General features: G+C 38.3%; 1 protein-coding gene across 1 annotated transcript in view; it reads left to right on the top strand.

Annotated features, from left to right (window-relative positions):
• Positions 1 to 18,585, top strand: part of Kpna3 (karyopherin subunit alpha 3) — an 81,861-nt gene that overhangs the window by 43,636 nt on the left and 19,640 nt on the right. The window contains exons 3-10 of the mRNA XM_026777988.1: positions 3,392 to 3,481; positions 3,666 to 3,695; positions 3,786 to 3,838; positions 3,961 to 4,056; positions 7,856 to 7,941; positions 10,421 to 10,507; positions 10,856 to 11,025; positions 12,126 to 12,170. Of these exons, the coding sequence (XP_026633789.1) occupies positions 3,392 to 3,481; positions 3,666 to 3,695; positions 3,786 to 3,838; positions 3,961 to 4,056; positions 7,856 to 7,941; positions 10,421 to 10,507; positions 10,856 to 11,025; positions 12,126 to 12,170 (657 nt within the window). The remainder of the gene's footprint in view (positions 1 to 3,391; positions 3,482 to 3,665; positions 3,696 to 3,785; positions 3,839 to 3,960; positions 4,057 to 7,855; positions 7,942 to 10,420; positions 10,508 to 10,855; positions 11,026 to 12,125; positions 12,171 to 18,585) is intronic.

The following is an 18,585-nucleotide window of genomic DNA, read 5'->3' as shown; positions in this document are numbered from 1 at the left end:
TCCTTCCTTCCTTCCTTCCTTCCTTCCTTCCTTCCTTCCTTCCTTCCTTCCTTCCTTTTTCCACGTATGTTTGCGTGTCTGTGTGTGTGTGTGTTTTGAGACAGGGTCTCTATATATCTTTGAGTGTCCTGGAACTCACTGTGCAGACCAGGCTGCTCTGGAACTCAAGCAATCTACTTGCCTCAGCCTCCAGAGTACTTAGTTTACTACCTCTTGGTTACTGATACCTAAAAGGATCACATGATTCCTTGGAGAAATGTTCCAAGGAATTTAAGGGTTGGCAAGGTAGTGCAGATTTTACACGTAGCCTGTTATGAACCATGAGGAAGGAAAGAGACAACGCTTACAGGTTCCAAAGATTTGAATAATTCACCAAATAAGCCGGTCTCTGATTGATTAGAGCTGCAGGACAAGTATTCGGGAGCCTTGTTCTCCTGACAGCACCATGCAGGAGCAAAAATGGGGCTTATAAACGCAAAAATTACAAGCATTAACAAATGCTAAGGTACAGTTACAATTTTCACAAATCAGTCAAAGCTTAGGAACTTTGCTTATATGAACTGATTGGTATACAATGCAAGCCTTTCAGTCCAACCAATCAGTTTCATTTGTTCTCTGTGTCATCAGCAGCAGCCATGGTGTTTCTAAAGAACTAAAGATGCATAACGACTATTTCTAGAAAGTTTAGGGGAGGAGGTTGATTGGCAATTGGAAAGTTCTCCACTTTTATGAAACAAAAACTACCACGGGAGCACTAGATGAGACAGTTCCAGAAAATATGCTTGTCAACTACTTCCACTTGGGAGAGGAAGAGTAATTAAATGACATCTTTATAAACTGAGTCCAAGAATTAAAAGGGTAGTTTCACATTGAAAAGTGGGTTGTTTCACATTTGCAGAGGAAGGTGGAAGGTTGATACAAAAGGAACACGATTTAGTGAATTAAACATAATTGAAAAGAAACATAACAATTTAGGTATAGAAAGGTGGTTTGTCCAGTGTGATGGCACATACCTTTATTCTAGTGTCAGAAGGCAGAGGGGGGCACATCAGAGTCTGAGGCTGGTTTGATAGGGATAGCAAATTTCAGGCCAGTGAGGACTATCTAGCGAGGCACTGTCTATCCAAACGAAAAGTATAGGAAGCTTTTCCCTAAGTACATAAGGATGCACCTACAAAAGCAGACATGTTGTTTATGACGAAAAGTGCTATTCTGTGACAGGGATCTATTTTTATCCTAGAATAGTAGGAATGATAAATGGAGTAAGATTCCTGAGAGATTTGGGCGCTTAACTTCTCAGGTGCTGAGAAGCTGAAGTGAACCAGGATGAAGATAGAAGGGATCAGGGTTAGAATAGTTTGGGGAAACATCATGACCAAAGCAACTTGGGAGAAAGAGGGTTTATTTCATCTTCTAGCTTGTAGTCAGTCATGTAGGCAAGTTGGCAGGAACTGAAGTGGAGGCCATGGAGGAGGGCTGATAATTACTGGCTTGCCCCTTGTGCTTGTTCCTCCTGCTTTCTTAGAGCACCTAGACTACCAGCCGAGGGTAGCGTTGCTAGCAGTGACTCTCCCATATCAACCATCAATCAAGACAGTGCCTCTCACTTGCCTCCCGACAGATCTTATGGGGGTATTTTCTTAACTGAGAGTCCATCTATCTTGTGTCAAGTTGACAAAAGGGGAAAAAAAAACTAGCCAGGATGATAGTTGTGCTGAAAGTTAATTTATTTAAACTTGTAAATGGAATTAATTTTAGTTTTTGGGAAGCAATTTCAGGTTTGTAGTTTGAAACCTAAAATTGCAAGAAATACAAAATAGAAAAACCACTGTACATGCTTGTGGCACATAGCTTCCTTGGATTGTTAGCACTTTTCCATGTTTGCTTTCTTTTATTTATATATTAGACACACATGTATTTTTTCTTTGAACCAGCTACAAATAATGGCAGGATTTTCTATTACCTTTAGTATCCGTAGAAAGAGACTTTCCTGTGTAATAGTACATTTATCAGGTTAACATAGGATTACATCTTCTGATCAGTAGAGTCGACTCAGAATTTGCAAATTGTAAGTCAAAGAGCCTATCCAAGATCACATACTGTGTTTCCTGTAGGACTGGTCCCCAGTCTTTCTCATCTTTAGTGACTTCATCTTGGAAACATGCAGGCTTTATTATTGTTTTTATTAAATGGTAGATTAGGCTTTTTCTGGTTTTTCTAAAGTTACTTAGTTTGATTAGGAATAATGCCAAGGGGATAACTGTTTTTTTCTTTTTCCCTGCACCAGACCAGGGAGCACACGGAGTTAACTTGTCCTTTACTGTTGCTAGCACGTTTTGTCATTTGGCCAAAAATATCTGAGATCTGCATGTATGGCTTAGTCGTAGAGTGCTTGCCCAGCATGTATAAAGCCCCAGGTTCTGTCCATAGTAACTGCCTCACACCAAATAAACATAACAACAAAAAACCAGAGAGCTCCACCCACCGTTGTTTTCACTATACCTTCATATATATCCATCAGGGGCTTTGCCATCTGTGAGGTACTGTAGTTTAAAAGTTGAGCTACTGTTGGTTATTTGTGTAGTTACTAAGGAAGAATGATGACTATATAGACGTCATTGTGTTTGCATGTGCTGGCTTGTACATAGAACAGAAGTTAGTGTTATGCACATGTGTATGTAGTTTTCATTTTCTATTTTGAATGTTGCCATGAATATTAAAGATATTTAAATAACTTTTCTTCAGAATCGAAAAGATCCACGAATATTGGGTACCAGAAGTTTATTCAAATTTTAAGTTAAAAATTTATTGCTGTTAAATAATACTTGAAATGGCATAGTTAACATTCTGAACAATTTGGGTGTCATGAAATGTAGGATAGGAGGAACTCTTGTTTGTAAAATTTAGGAAGCAAGGGTTTAATCTGGGCTGGCAAGATGGTCAGTCAGTCAAAGTACCTGCAGCACAAGCCTGACTACCTTCATTCAATTCCTGGTATCCATAAGAGCAGAAGAGAAAACTGAATCCCAAAAGTGTTTCTCTGACCTCTTCCGTACATGGTACTGTGGCTAATTTATACGACATTTAATAATTTCTTATACCCCCCCAACTTGCAACTAGGCATTAATACTTATCCTAAGATCTTCTTAATAAGTTGCTTCAGGCAGCTGTTACAGTAGGTAGATGAAAACTGCTTGAAGCATAGTTCTGTACCTCAAGTACCCTTAGAGTGTTGGTCAGAACACTTGGTGCTTAAAGAGCTGGGGATGGAGATGACACAGAAACAGTGGAATTAAACAAGTTCATTGTTAATTAATTCGGCACCAAATACAATTTTATTAACAACAGCCTTCATGAGCTCTTAAGCATTTATCTATTTATTACCTTTCAGAACAAAAGAGATGAACACTTACTGAAAAAGAGAAATGTTCCCCAGGAAGAAAGCTTAGAAGATTCAGATGTCGATGCTGATTTTAAAGCAGTAAGTCTTGCCCTTGTTTTTATAATGTGTCTGTAAATACTTTCGTCATGACCAGGGGATGTTATTTTCAAATTTAACAAAAATCAGATAGTGATAATTACAAGGCATAGTAATTCATAACCAGATAGACTAATAAATAGTTTTGTTAATATTCTCTGCTGAACTATCTTTCTTTCTTTTTAAGCAAAACGTAACACTAGAAGCTATATTGCAGGTAAGTTATTAATTTAATACTACCATCCTGAAATGGTTTTAAATAATTTTTTTTTTTATAAATGTCTGCAATATACACTTGTTGTTGCAGAATGCTACAAGTGATAACCCTGTAGTCCAGTTGAGTGCTGTCCAGGCAGCAAGGTAAGAGCTGATCCACACCTTGTGGTGTTGGAGCTGACTGTGCAGAAGTGGGAAAGTAGAGTATATTTATGGTCATAGTTTCAGAGCTACAACAAATATTAATCTTATATTTCTTTTTATAGGAAACTATTATCCAGTGACAGAAATCCACCAATTGATGACCTAATAAAATCTGGGATTTTACCAATTCTAGTCAAATGTCTAGAAAGGGATGATAAGTAAGTCTGGATTTGTCTGCTCACTTTTTCCAGTTAATTTAAATTTAAAATTGGTATTTTACTAAATGGTTTGGTGGTGGTTTGCTCTCACTGAGCTTGGATTTATTTTGTTTTGAGGTACTGTAGAAAAAACTCAGGCCTTGAACAGGTGCTATATATTCTTTATATATATAGCAGGTGCTATACTCTTTAAATTGTCATACATTTCTATGTAATTTTCTTATTCTCTGATGGTATTTAAACATCACAAATAGTATTTGAGTCACCATTTGCTTATGATTCTATATATAGATTAGCCTCATGACTAGTCAGCATGAATGATGTCCAGAACCATGTGGCTCTTCCTTACCCTGGGAGTAGACCCGCAGATCACCGATCCTCTGGGTAGTACACTCCAGCCATGGTTAGTTGTCCCGTATCATGCGAGGGAGCACTGCTTACCCAGAAGAGAAGGAAGGGCAGTCCATTTGTACATAGACATTTCTAAGGGCTATGCATTAAGCTCCTTCAGTTTAAATTAACTTGGTTTGAACCCCATAATTCTTTAAAACAAATACTATTTTTGCATCTAGAACATATGGCCTGAAAAAGTTATTTTGCTAAATATCCAAGAAAGTTTTAGTTGATTAAATAAAAATAAAAGTGCTGCCGATAAGGACTTTTTGTATTTGCAAACACCTTATGCTTCCACGGTAGCTGCAATCCTCCCTCTACCTCTAGGCCTTAACTGTGTCTGTTAATGCGTTGAAGATAACCTCAGCAAACATTAAAATGCAATGATGGTGCTATAGGGAATGAAAACAAAGCCACTTCTTTTTAGATTAACTTGACAAAGAGTAAGCCCAAATTTCTATTTCCATTATTCTTCCTGTGTCTTTCATCTATCTGTATACTGTGGTTGCTGGCCCATCTATAATCTACCTTTTGTATGGGTCTGATTTGTCCCTGTTGCCTGTCTGATCTATATGTGTCTGAATATGCCCCTGTCCTTGTGTCTGTTCCTAACAAATGACTTTTGCTCTGTATTGGTCGCACAGAAAACAGGGCGTTGAGAAAGGGATGGGGAATTCAACTAACTTAGGCAAACAATACTGCAAACACATGATCAAGCTATATCCACAAATTGTTTTCAACATTTATGGTGGATATTTGTCATATAAGGTTGCTTCTAAATCTGTCTGGTGTTTTCAGCAAGTGATACCACACACACACACAATTCTGGGTCAGGAGCATGGAGGAATACTAAGATTAAAGCTATGCATTAGCTTAAGTTGTAAAAGTTGCTGATTGCGTGAACAATCCAAGGCCTAGTAAGTCTGGTTACATTGTTCTCTTAAAGGCAAATTAAATTTAAAGACGCAGAACTCCTAGAAGGCTAGCTGGTTAAGTACACCGTCTTAAGTGATCTCAGGGGGCATTATCAATTGAGCTGTGAGGTCTGGAAAGTCTCAGTCTCTTTGGGATTAAGAGATACTTTGATTAAGATGTGTCACTATTCTTAACACCTTAAAAAAACTGCCGTATATTTTCCATAGCAGAGAGTAAAGATAACTTTTATTCCAGCTGTTAAAAGATTAAATTCCATCTTACATCTGCCAGCAAGGCTCCTTTTTTTTCTTGGTTCCTGGCTCTGGTCCTTCCATTCCTGTCTATTTGATACAGCCTTTGGCATAGGTTTGTGGGATTGTGTCTAGGAAACAAACAAACAAAAAGTAGGACAAAATATAAACAACTTAATGAATAATTTCAGAGCCATCGCCCAAGTCATGAATAGAAAATTGCCAGTGCTTTTAGATAACGACTTTATGGTTTCTCATGGAAAGCTGTGTTACAGTGTAAAAGGCATGTTAGACATCAGAGCCATAGAGATCCTGGTCTAAATCTAGACTTGGTGTTGACCAGAATCCAACTGACTTTTGAGCCCCAGTCATCCCATCTGTAAAAATTAGGTGGCTGTGAGAAAATGTACATAATTTAAACAAAATATTCTACATTGTTTATTTGCTTCATTTAGCTGTTTTTATGTCTTTTCTCTCTCTTCTTTTTTCCCATATGACCCTTTAGAAGACTTTCCTTGGCCTTGAAATTTTACTTTTTGTATCTTCCCATTTTCCATTCATGGCCCCCGTTTCCAGTGTTTCCTAAGTTCTCCACAGGAGTTTGCTAATTCCTCCTATTCTAGTTAGGGAAGTCTAGATTGTTTGTTGCTTCCTGTTACAGCATCCTGTTAACGTCCACTCCCCAGTCTGCCTTTCCTACCTTCTCATTCCCTGCTTTCTGCCAGAATTGATCGAGTCAGCTCCGTCTGCTCCATTTTCTACTCGCTCTTGATGACACGTAACAGGTATTTTCCATCTGCACTGCTGCTAAAGCTGATCATTTGTTTTCCTTACTTCCATGTTTGTATAGAGGTTTTTCTTCTCATTCCCTAGTTTTGAGCTCATTTCTTTTTTATTTTATATTTTTGGCTATATGCCTTCCTATTCCACTATTTCTGACATTATATTCTTCTATCTTTGTTACTTCTTTTAACAGACCTCTCCTGTAGAAGCCTTTAACCTCTTTTATCCATTTTACATGCTGTTGACTCTGACTCTGACCCCCATCCTCCTACACCCCTACTGGATCCTTATACCAGGCAGGCAGTACTCTGCCACTGGACTGTATCTCTGGCTGTTGCTTCTGTTTTTACTTTTGAGTTGTAGTTTTGTTCATTGACTTGGGCGGGCCATTTTGGATTTCTCTGTAGCTCAGGCAGTCCATGAACTTATCATTCTCTCCCTGCCCCTCTCTTGCTTGTATCTAAAATTGCACCTGTTTTTATTTTTTTTCCATTACTTTCTTTTCTTCTGATTGTAAGTCTCTCTCTCTCTCTCTCTCTCTCTCTCTCTCTCTCTCTCTCTCTCTCTCTCCTTTTCTCTCTCCTTTTCTCTCTCTCTCCTTTCTCTCTCTCTCTCTCTCTCTTTCTCTCTTTCATTCCTTTCTTTCTACAGGGTCTTCACTGTGTAGCCCTGGCTCACTTGGAGCTTACTATGTGGACCAGGCTAGCTTTCAATTCACAAAGTTACACTTGTCTCCCAAATGCTGGGATTAAAGGTGTGTGTCACTATGCCTGGCTTTACTCTTCTCAGCAGAATAAATTTCAAGTTGTGAACCCTAGAACATTTGAGATACCATATCCCACCAACATTTACGTGATCACAGTTTTATTTTTGTTCATCCTTAACTTCAGCTTTCTAACCCCATTTCTTGTTGTCCATACATATCATCCCACCCATGATACCCTTCTTTAGCATAGAGTGTCAGTGCCTGCCGATTAAATTAAAATTTAGAATAGTGAACTTGATTTTTACTTTGTTAGATCTTCCATGACTGTCTCAGATCATAATGCTTTAGCTGTAGAACTATGCAGGCTTTAATAAGTACAGTTAGTAATGTAACCCAAATGATAGTGTACTCAGGTGAGGGTCCCAGTTGTGAGTAGTCTGGAGGGCGCAGCTGGTATTGACCTGATGCGAGAACTTTGGCTAGTACAGTGATAGTGGGTTACTCTCTAAGGCTAGGAACGTTGAGGAAGAGTCATGAGACATAATTGGCTAAGTATTGCAACCATCAGTGGACATAAAGAAGACAGGTTTGTAGTAACTGAGAAGCAGTCAGATGCTTAGGTAGAGGTGGCAGCCAGTGATGAATATAACAAGTGAAATTGAAAGGTTGGGTATGGTGCTTGTGTAGATTTGAGGCTTATAAGTTTAGGTGATAGTTCCATGTCTAAAAGGAATATTTTGTTTTTTAACAGTCCTTCATTACAGTTTGAAGCTGCTTGGGCACTAACTAATATAGCATCAGGAACCTCTGCACAGACTCAAGCTGTTGTACAGTCTAGTAAGTCAAATCTTTCTTTTTTAATGATGACACAGGCTTTATACTAAAGACTGAATTTCATTTTAGAATATTTTAAAGTTACAGTATAAGTTTTTATGTTACTTTAATGATTTCTTTTCTTTTCCTTCAGTATTAAACTGTCATAAAATAATTCTTACTTTGGACCCAAAAAGAAAATGGACTATTATCTTTCAGGGTGGAGACTATCCCCTAATAAGGACTGAAAAGTCTTGTTTTAAATACTACTTTCTGAGTGTGCTGAGTAGCTTAAGCCTTTTCATGTTATGGCATATACTTTTTTGGGGGGGTGGGCAGGGCAGGGTCTTGCTGTGTAGCCAGGTCTGTCTTTGAGCTTTCTGTATAGTCCCCAGCTGACCTTACACTCAGGATACTCCTGCTTTAGTGTTATAAGTTCTGGGATTACAGGTGTTACACCTGGTTTATATATATATACTAGTTAAAAAATTGTTTTTGAATTGTAAGATAGGTCTGTATCATGAATACTGATAGTGGGGTTCAACCTAAAAACCAGAAAAGCAAAAACAGCCAAGTCACTAAAAAGTCTTACCTTTACCAAGGCTGGGTGACCGCAGATTTATTCCCTCTAGTGCTGGGATTAAGGGCACCACCTGGATTTGTTTCTGCATTGATCTTGTGTAGCCTAGGGTGGCCTTGAACTCAGAGATTCATCTCACTTTATGTCTCCCAAATCCTGGGATTAAGGTTGTGTGTCACCGTTGCCTGACCTCTAGTGGCTTTAGCTTTGCCTCTGGTAATAAATAATATGCCACTACATACATCCTCACTGTGTAGCCTTGGCTAACTTGAAACTTGTTATATAGACCAGGGTGGCCTTAAAGAAATCAACCTGTCCCTGCCTCCCGAGTGCTGGGATTAAAGACATGCGCCACCACTGCCTGGCTAAGAACAAGTTTTTAATAGAAACTAGGAGGTAAGGTTAACTAACTACAGCGTTTGATTTTCATTATAAACAGTTTATCAGTGGTGGAAATATAAATGCTTTGAATATTAGTTTTTTAAAAAAGCTCCTCATGGAGTTCACCATGTGTCCCCAGTTCTACACCTAGATGAAATGAAGAGAGAAAGCATGCATACAGTGTTGGTGCACAGGTGACAGGTTCACAGCAGCATCAGTCATAGTGATTCAGAAGTCCTCTATTAATGCATCAATAAAATGTGTGCAACAGAATACTGTTCAACAGTCTAGAAAAATAAAGCATTGGTACCCGTAACATTAGAGGCGCACTTGAAAGTCACATAGCGGGGGCTGGAGAGATGGCTCAGTGGTTAAGAGCATTGCCTGCTCTTTCAAAGGTCCTGAGTTCGATTCCCAGCAACCACATGTGTTCAAAACCATCTGTAATGAGATTTAGTGCCCTCTTCTGGCCTGCCGGGATACATTCAGGCAGAACACTGTATGCGTAATAAATAAATCTTTTTTTAAAGAAAAGTCACATAATGAAAGAAATCAGTATGTGTGATTCTCTAAAATGTATAAACAGAAAAGGCAGCTATTTAATGTTTGCCTGGTTCTGGGGTTCTGAATAATAGAAGAGTAAGTGGTTAGTGATTGCTAGAGATCGGAAAGCTCTTCGAGGGTTGATGAACATGTAGTTCTGCAAAAGTGCTAAAAAGTAATATATACTTACCAGTGATACATTCTTTTAAAGTATGAATTTTTTTTTTTTTTTTTTTTTTAACAAAAAGGCCTAGTAAGTTTTAGTAGTGTACAGGTAAAGCCTAAATATCCTGGAGCAGGCACAAGAGTAGAAAGTTTAAGAAAAGGTGAACTTATCTTGAGGTTGGTTATGGTGATAATGTGTAGAGTTTAATGGAATAAGAAATTTAGAGACTAGAGAGGTGTTAAGATCACTGCCTGCTCTCCCAGGGAATCCTTTCCCAGCACACACATACATAGTAGCTCGCAGCAATCTTTAACTCTAATTCTAGGGCATCAGACAGCCTCTTCTGATTTCCACAGACACTTGTGGTACACAGATATACATGTACACCAAACACCCATACTTATAAAAATAAAGATAGAAAGAATAAGAAATATGGTTATTTTATATTACTTGGTAAATCTGGTTAGTTGGTTCTGAGGAATTTTATTGAAAATAAGTATGATGATTTCAGGATATATGTTTGGGATGGGAACTTAAAAAAATTAAATATAGGGAAGATTTTGTGTTGTTTTTTTTGTTTGTTTGTTTTTTTGTTCTTTTTTTTTTTTAGTTGATGGCATAGTAGTATGCTTTGGGCTCTGTTTGGTACTTTATTGTTCAAGTATTACCAGGTTAAAAGTACTGAAATTAGTTATTTTTATGTATCCTTGCCCTGTTTATACAGTGAACTGTAGTTGGACAGCTATAGTGTGTCTGACCTGTGACTACTTTATTGACTTGCTTGGGTAGAAATCTGTGACCACGTCAGATAACTGAGTTTTTATTACACACAGATGCAGTGCCCCTTTTTCTGCGACTCCTCCATTCCCCACATCAGAATGTCTGTGAACAAGCGGTGTGGGCTTTGGGAAACATTATAGGTAAGCTGAATTTGGGTTTGAAAAGACTTTAGTTGAGAATCTTAAATTAACTTTTTTTCCTACATTGGCATAGCCATTACACACTATGTTTCCTCTGAATTTCATATGAGTTGACTGTATTCATAAACATTTGTAAGGTGGTTCTTAAGTGTAAAAGGAATATCTAATTTGTGTTGGTAGTGGTTAAATTTGTGTTCCCCAAATCAAAGTCATGGAAAGCAGCACTTGATGTCTGACTATGGTGAGGAAACATAGAGCATCAGTGTCCCAACATGAGCCATTGCACACATCTCAGACTTTCCCATCCTGATTGTAATTTTTTTTTAAATACAATTTTCATTTCTGTAGGTGATGGTCCTCAATGTAGAGATTATGTCATATCACTGGGAGTTGTCAAACCTCTTCTGTCCTTCATCAATCCCTCCATTCCCATCACCTTCCTTCGGAACGTCACATGGGTCATTGTCAATCTCTGCAGGAATAAGGACCCCCCACCGCCTATGGAGACAGTTCAGGAGGTAAATGCAGAATTGTAAAGGCGAGATGGCTTATCTCCCTGATTATGCTTTAGGTATTCATGCACAGGAAATATATAATGAGCATATACTGATTTTATTGAAAATTCTTCTGTTTTTAAATATAACGTACCATATGTCAGAGTTAAGTGCTATACAGTAGCAAGAAGAATGCCAGTCCATTTAATGTATTTTTTCATGACTGTTTCCATGAAGAGAAAACATAAATTCAAATAAGTGGGGAGGGAGGAAGCCCTGTTTTGCTGTACTACTTTTTGGATTTAATGCTAAGAAATATGCAAATAATTTGAGTTAATTTGCATTCAGTCCATTGAATTCTGAAAAAATTGGTGTTCTTAGAAATGTGCTCTACTTTAAAATTTAAAAATTTTTTAAAACCTTTATTGGCTTGACTGTTTAGAGAGTCATTGACTCTGTATCTTTATAAGCTGTGTCTTTATCTAGTGTCTATTCTTAGTGTGAGTACCTAACAGCCATTACTCAGTTGCTCTAGGTTTGTAGAAGATCTGTTAGACCCAGGGGTCAGCAAAGAAACCCTATCTATACCTTGCACTGGTTGTAATTGTTTTTTTTTTTTTGTTTCTTGAGACAGGGTTTCTCTGTGTAACAGTCCTAGCTCTTGTAGACCAGGCTGGATCCACCTGCCTCTGCCTCCTAAGTGCTGAGATTAAAGGCGTGCGCCACCACTGCCCAGCTGGTTGTAATTTTCCTGACTAAAGTTAGTGTTTTACTCCAGCATCTTATTGAATAAAAATTTAGACGATGATGACTGTGAAAGGAAATTTCTTGTAACTACAATGTATGCCTGTTTGCTAACATCTCCATTCTTCTCACCTGACATTTTATGCCATAAATAAGGTTTCTGAAAATAATTGACTTTCTTTTAAGGAGTATTAATCTTTGTTAGATTTATTTGGATCTTTTAAACATTTGAAATACGTTTTTGATTTTCAAATTGAATTTATTAAATTAGATATTCAAACAAATTTCACACTTTAAGTAGTTACTGTTTTTTGTGTCATTATTTGTTTTTATAAAGACATTTCCATCAACTAGCATGACTGTTTATCTTCTTTCCTCAGATTTTGCCAGCTCTATGTGTTCTCATATACCACACGGACATAAATGTGAGTAAAGTGGTGTCACTGTGGGGTTTGTCTCTTGATGCTACCAGAAGGGTTTTCTAAAAGCAGTGCTAAAGAATAGTGGGGCGGGGGGTGGAGAATGAGAGTAAGTTTAAATCAGATTGATGTAATTTTTGTTTTTAATCTTTCAGCAAGTATGCTGATTTGTTGATCCCTGAAGTGATTAAGAACAGCAATCTCTTTCTGTGGTTTCACTTTCCAAAGTTTTAGTCACTTGTAGTCAGTTGCAGTCTTAAAATATTAAACGAGCAACTTTAGAATAATTTATTAATATATTTAAAATTATTTTGTAGTATATGCCTATCTTTGTTCTATTTTATCATTAGTTTTTGTCAATTTATTAATCTGCCTAATTTGTGAATTAAACTGTCTAATATCTATGAATAAGAAAACACATACATCTATCTATATATGTAAGTATTTCTGTGCTGTGCTGTAGCACAGTGGGCATCCATGTGGGTATTATAGCTTGTCCCCACGGGGGTCTGCTGTAGTGAATTTTAAAGTACAGTTAGGTTGTCGGATGCTGCTAGTTCATTTCCCGACTGCCCTGACTCGAAATAATCACACAGAAACTCTACTATTTGCAATACTGTTTGGCCAATAGCTTAAGCATATTTCTGGCTAATTCTTCTATCTTAAAATAACCCATTCCTCTTATTTTGTATTTTACCATGAGGCTTGTGGCCTACTAGCAAGGTTCCAGTCGGTGGTTCTTTCTCTTCTGGCTGCTCCATGGCTTCTCACTGACTTCTCCTACTCTCTCTCCATATCTCTCCTTGCTATCTTCTGTTAAGTCATTGGCTGAAAGCAGCTTCTTTATTAATCAGTAAAAGCAACACATATACAGAAGGACTTCCCACACCACAACTATCTATAAAATGGTAAAAATTTTATGAACCATTATGGTCATACAATAAATAATTGCCATGACAGAATTAAAGCTAGGTCCATGATCTATACCATGATCTCACAAACACACAACATGGTGTAAAAAGAAACAAGAAAGTATAATAGAGAAATAGCCAGAGTACTAACTATGGAAGTCTATATGATTTTATTTGGCAACTTTAAAAGTAACACCAAGGAAGTAACATATGCAGTGAACAATATAAGAGTCATGTGTGGTGGTTTGCACCTGTAATCCTTCTGCTTGGGAGGGAGAGAAGGAGCAGGAGTTCAAGACCAGCCTGAGTTAGTGAGATCTTATCCCAAAAGAAAACAAAACCCACAACAAAATGAAGTACTTCTAGCATTGTAAGTACAAGGTAATTATGGCAGGAGTGGTCAAGATGATGCCTATCTTTGGTTTAAAATGTATAGAAGACTATTTTTTGCACTTGCCATAATATATGTCAACTTGTTTAATTTATAAAGTTGTATGAGATGGTATTTCTGTCTAAGTTACAGAGTTGACTAGTAGGTTTTGTTTTTGTTTGTTTGTTTTTGTTTTTGTCAGGTTGAACACCATTTCAGGAACACCAGGAAGGGTATTGAGAACTTGAATCCCTTGAGGTTTTAGAGAGTACAAGTAGACAGTGACTCAAAAGTTTGATGGGAGTTTATCTGCAGTCTTGGGTCCTGTGTTTAGAAACTATGGGCTTTGCATGGTAATGAGTGAGGTTTATAGAAGGTTTTCAGATGGATAAGTGAGAATTGATACTTGTAACAGACAGCTAAGAAAATGTATGACTTATAGTAGGGAAGTTTTATGTAAGCAGAACTATTTTCTTAAAATAGATTTGAAGTTGATGAAAACTTGAACACAGCTAATAGGCACAGCTAAGGAAAGGAAAGTGACCAGAATTATAGAACTTTTTCTGTGAGTATTTTCCAGCATAGATTACAAATTTGCAGAATATGAGGGACTGATAAAAACCTGGACATTGAATAAGATTTCATAGGAAAGGCTGTATTCTAGAAAGTGCTAAAATTCAGCCCGAAATTCTTTGTGTTTGAAGTTTAGAAGCAAGGGAGGAAAAACCAACAAAGTGGTATAAGTATAACAGATATTAGATCACAGACCCTGTGGCTGTCTCCCTCTCTCCCAGAAATCTGCTGTCCACTTCCAAAGTACTGACAGACACCTGCTATGTCTCAGGCCTGGGGTGAAAGTAAACCTCCTACTGGCCACCCCAGTGGGAAGTTGGTAAGAAAGCAGCCTTAGCACCCTTCGCTAGCAACTGCAAGAGAAACTTGTGGTCCTGCCTAGTGCCTGCCTGTGTGCACAGGCCCCACCAAAGTGGGTTACATGATAGGAAGTTTGTCCGCTCTCTGGCAACCTATAAGAATCAGAAACTCCCTTGTTAAGGCTCCATGCTTCAGAACCCCTGTCATTTGTCCTTTAACTCTCCTACTGAGACTCCTTTGGGAGCGAAAGCGGGGAGGCTGCCTTTGTTCAAGGTCCCATCACGATCGTCTGTGCTCTGTCCCTTCTAATGCATTCCCACTTCAACGCCCAATTAAGTGTGCATGCACGCACGTGTGCGCGCACACACACCATTTGTGGTTGTGAAACTTTCTTGACCTCTTTCCTAGTTAGCAAAACTAGTTCTGAAAGGCATTCTTATGTTAGCTCCTTTCATGAACCTGCTACTTTTTACCCTTTAAATCAGAGCAATAAACACATAAAATTTGAATTGATAAAGGCAGAGATCAAACAGATTATAGATCATACAGGGCCTTGGATAAAATATTAAGACTCATAGTCTTTTTATATTGGTGATAGCAAAATTAGGAATAAGTGGTCGAAATTATTCTGGATTCATAGTTCACATTTTGTAAGGAAAGTACAGATTTTAGGGAATTGTAGAGTTAAAGGCAGATTGGTAGATACAGGAGAAAATTAGCCAATGCTAGAGCTGAGAATTGGGAAATATGAAAGTGTGGGAGACTTTAAGTATGCTTAGATTGAAAGTTTGCTGCATTTGATATGTGTGATGAGAGAAAAGAAATGAGGAATACCAGGTTTCTTACTTATATTTTAGGATGTATATGGCAACACAACTATCAGCAGGAAGAGGTCCATGGCACCAGGATGTGTGAGATGGTAACTAGTGAGAATGAAGGCGGTCAGATGGGATTATGGAAAGTTAGATGGGTTTAGTAGTCTGTTATGAGGCATCAGAAATCAAACCACACCTACTGTGAAAGATCGCAGGACAATCCAGAGAGCCAGTTTGTTTATGTGTTTTGTCGCTGGAAGTTAATTTGCGATTGTAATGCTAGAGTATCTGGCTTTCTCACCTGTTTGAATGTGTTCGTGGACAATGCAGTGTCACATAACATCTCACACCAGCCTAGCCTCTTTTACTAGTAATGTAAGGAAAGTTATCAGTTTTAGCAGATCATTTATGTGCCAAGACTTGGTATTTAGTGACAGGGGACTTGGACGCCCCAAAGACCACTTTGCGCTTGATGACCTAGTAGAATGACTCATGGCTCAGAACGCTGTTCACACTCATGCTTGTCGTTACCCATCAAAAGGGTGCACCAGGATACAAAGTTCAATATAGGGTACAAATTTACAGCCCCTGTTGGCTGTTTCTTTGTTGGTTTGATCTCCTGGTTACTGAAAGCAGTGTGTTAAATTTCCTAATTGCTAGGCATTGGTGGCAGATGCCTGTAATCCCAACACTGGTAGCTAAAGGGAGGAGGATAAGGAATTTAAGGCCAGCCTTAGAGACCCTGTCTAAAAAACAGTAACAGAGGCAGGGCAGTGGTGCCTCACACCTTTAATCTCAGCACTCGGGAGGCAGAGACAGGCGGATCTCAGAGTTCCAGACCAGCCTGGTCTACAGAGAGAGTTCCAGGACAGCCACAGTGGTTACACAGAAAACCCTGTCTCAACAAACCAAAAAAGAAAAAAAAAACAAAAACAAAAAAAAAAAAACAGTAACAGAACAAATTTCTCTAGCTTTTTGAAATATTCTTCTTGTATATTATCTATTTTATAATGGCAGTTGCAGTATTATTTGGTGAATAGACATTTGTATCTTTATTAATTTCATGTCATAAAGTATCTTTTGCATTGATTCTTAGCTACTGTTCTCTTACCAGAATTGCAACCTCTACTTTCTTTTTCTATTTTTAGTCTCTATTACTTTACTTTAGATATGTCTCATATAGATTGTAGAGTTGGCTTTTGTTTAAGAAGCTAATTGAGGGCTCCACGCAGGATGTTGTTGCGTAGTTGTAAAGTGCTTGCCTCGTGCAGACAAAGCCCTGTGTGCAACCCTAACACAAGAGTTTAATTTTAATCCTATAATCATCTTATATTTAATATGCTTATATGCTTTATTCTAGTAGCTATCTGTATATTTACTTTTTTAAAATACCTTTCCTTTATTCCAGTTGCCTGTGCAGTGATCAATGAGCTTATTTTTGATTCATCTCTCTGTTTTTGCATCTATAGATTTAAGTTGTTTGCACAGTTTGGGGCATTTTCCTCCATTATGCACATTTTTCTCCTTTTTTTTTAAATAAATAGCTTAAATATTTTATTTGTCTGCAGCTAAGGTTGTTAATCCTTATAACGAAAATATGTGAAGAATAATGTTACAGTTTTTGGTTAGAATTTAAGTCAGACATTCATTAATATGGAATCTTCAAATGTAAATACCCCAGAAATGTCTATAAGCCATCTGGTCTAATAACTGTCTTTGAATATCACTTTACTTCGGAAGGTTTTGGCAAACAGTTGAATGAAAGCCCGAGTTTTCCAAAATTAGTCGTAATTAATAGAACTATTCTGTATTCAAAACTAAAACAATTTTAATAAAACTTTCCTTTCCAAAACAACAGTAAAGGAAACAAGGCATTTTGTAAAGTGTGGTCCTGAACAATCACAGTAAAAATAAACGTATACTTAACTCCCACCTCTTCAACACAGAGGCAGCTCACAGTCTTGGGACTAAGGCTGTTTCCAACTCTTTGTCCTGGGACTCTTGATGACTCAGATGTCAGCTTTGTTGTTGTACTGCAAGCTCCTTGGCTTTGCTCCTTTCAAGTTTTTGGGTTTGTTGTTGTTGGTTGTTACTACTGTTACTTAATGTCTTAGTGTTTTGTAACTGTGAAGAGACACCACGACCACAGCAACTCTTTAAATGGAAAACAATTAATTGAGGCCTGCTTACAGTTTTGAGGTTTAGTCCATTGTCAGCATGGTGGGGAACATAGTAGCGTGCAGGTAAACATGGTGCTAAAGAAGAATCCTCAGATGGCAGTATGAAAGAGACACTTAGGCTTTTGAAATCCCAAAACCCACCCTCACTGACTTTGTTCCTCCAACAAGGTCACACCCACTCCAACCAAACCATACCTCCTAATCCTTCAAAAGCATTGCCATTCCCTGATAACTAATCATTCAGATGTACGAGCTTATGGGGAGAACCATTCTTTTTCAAGCTATCACAGTCTACTCTCTGGCCCCATAAGCTGTAGCCGTATCATAATGTGAAAATGCATTCAATTCAGCTTCAAAAGTTTTTAAAAGTCTCAACACTGTTTAAAAGTTTAAAGTTCAGCTGTGCGTTGGTGGCACATGCTTTTAACCCCAGCACTCAGGAGGCAAAGGCAGGTGGATGTCTGATTTCAAAGCTAGCCTGGTCCACAGAGCTATTTCCAGGACAGCCAGGGCAACACAGAAATCCTGTCTCAAAAAACAAAAAAAGGTAGATCCTGTACTTAACAACACAGAGGAAAGGGATTACAATGAGGAAATACCGTACTACACAAGAGTGAAAACCAGCAGAGCAAACTCCTAATTCTGCATTTCCATGCCTGATGAGCTCTTCAGAACTCCAACTCCTTCCAGCTTTGTTGACTACAACACTCCTCTCTCTTGGGCTGGCTCCACACCCAGCTTAAGCTTTCCTCAGCAGGTATCCCGTGGCTCTGACATTTCTAACATCTTGGGGTCTCCAAGGCAATCCCTACTTCACCTTCACAGCTTCCCACAATGGCTTTCATGAAGGAACACCACTGCCACACACTTGCCTTCAGCAGATCTCAGATTCCACAACCCATATTTTGCATCCTTGATACTAAAGGTCAGAAGCACATGGCCAAAGCTGCCAAGATCTGTTGCTTATTGGGGCTGGAGCTTGGTCCCCTTGTCTAGCTTTCTGTTTTCAGTGGTTTCCTTCACTTAAGGTTTTCTCTAATTCCCTCGTCACAAGTTGGAAACTTAGCTGGATGGGGTCTTGCCCGGAGGTCACCATTTCCTTTTATTCTGTTTAGCATTGTGAAGGTGTAAGTCACAAACAATGCCACAGCAGTTTGGAATTATGATTAATAGGGTAATATTTATTTAAAGGGGAAAAAACTTACAGATCACCGTCAGCCCTCTGTGCAACCAGGAAGGGAGTCTAGTCGCCGGCCGAGCAGGAAGTGAAGA

This window comes from Microtus ochrogaster, unplaced genomic scaffold (genome assembly GCF_000317375.1).
Source record: "Microtus ochrogaster isolate Prairie Vole_2 unplaced genomic scaffold, MicOch1.0 UNK97, whole genome shotgun sequence".
Classification (NCBI taxonomy): domain Eukaryota; kingdom Metazoa; phylum Chordata; class Mammalia; order Rodentia; family Cricetidae; genus Microtus; species Microtus ochrogaster.
This window is presented reverse-complemented; position numbering and strand designations above follow the sequence as displayed.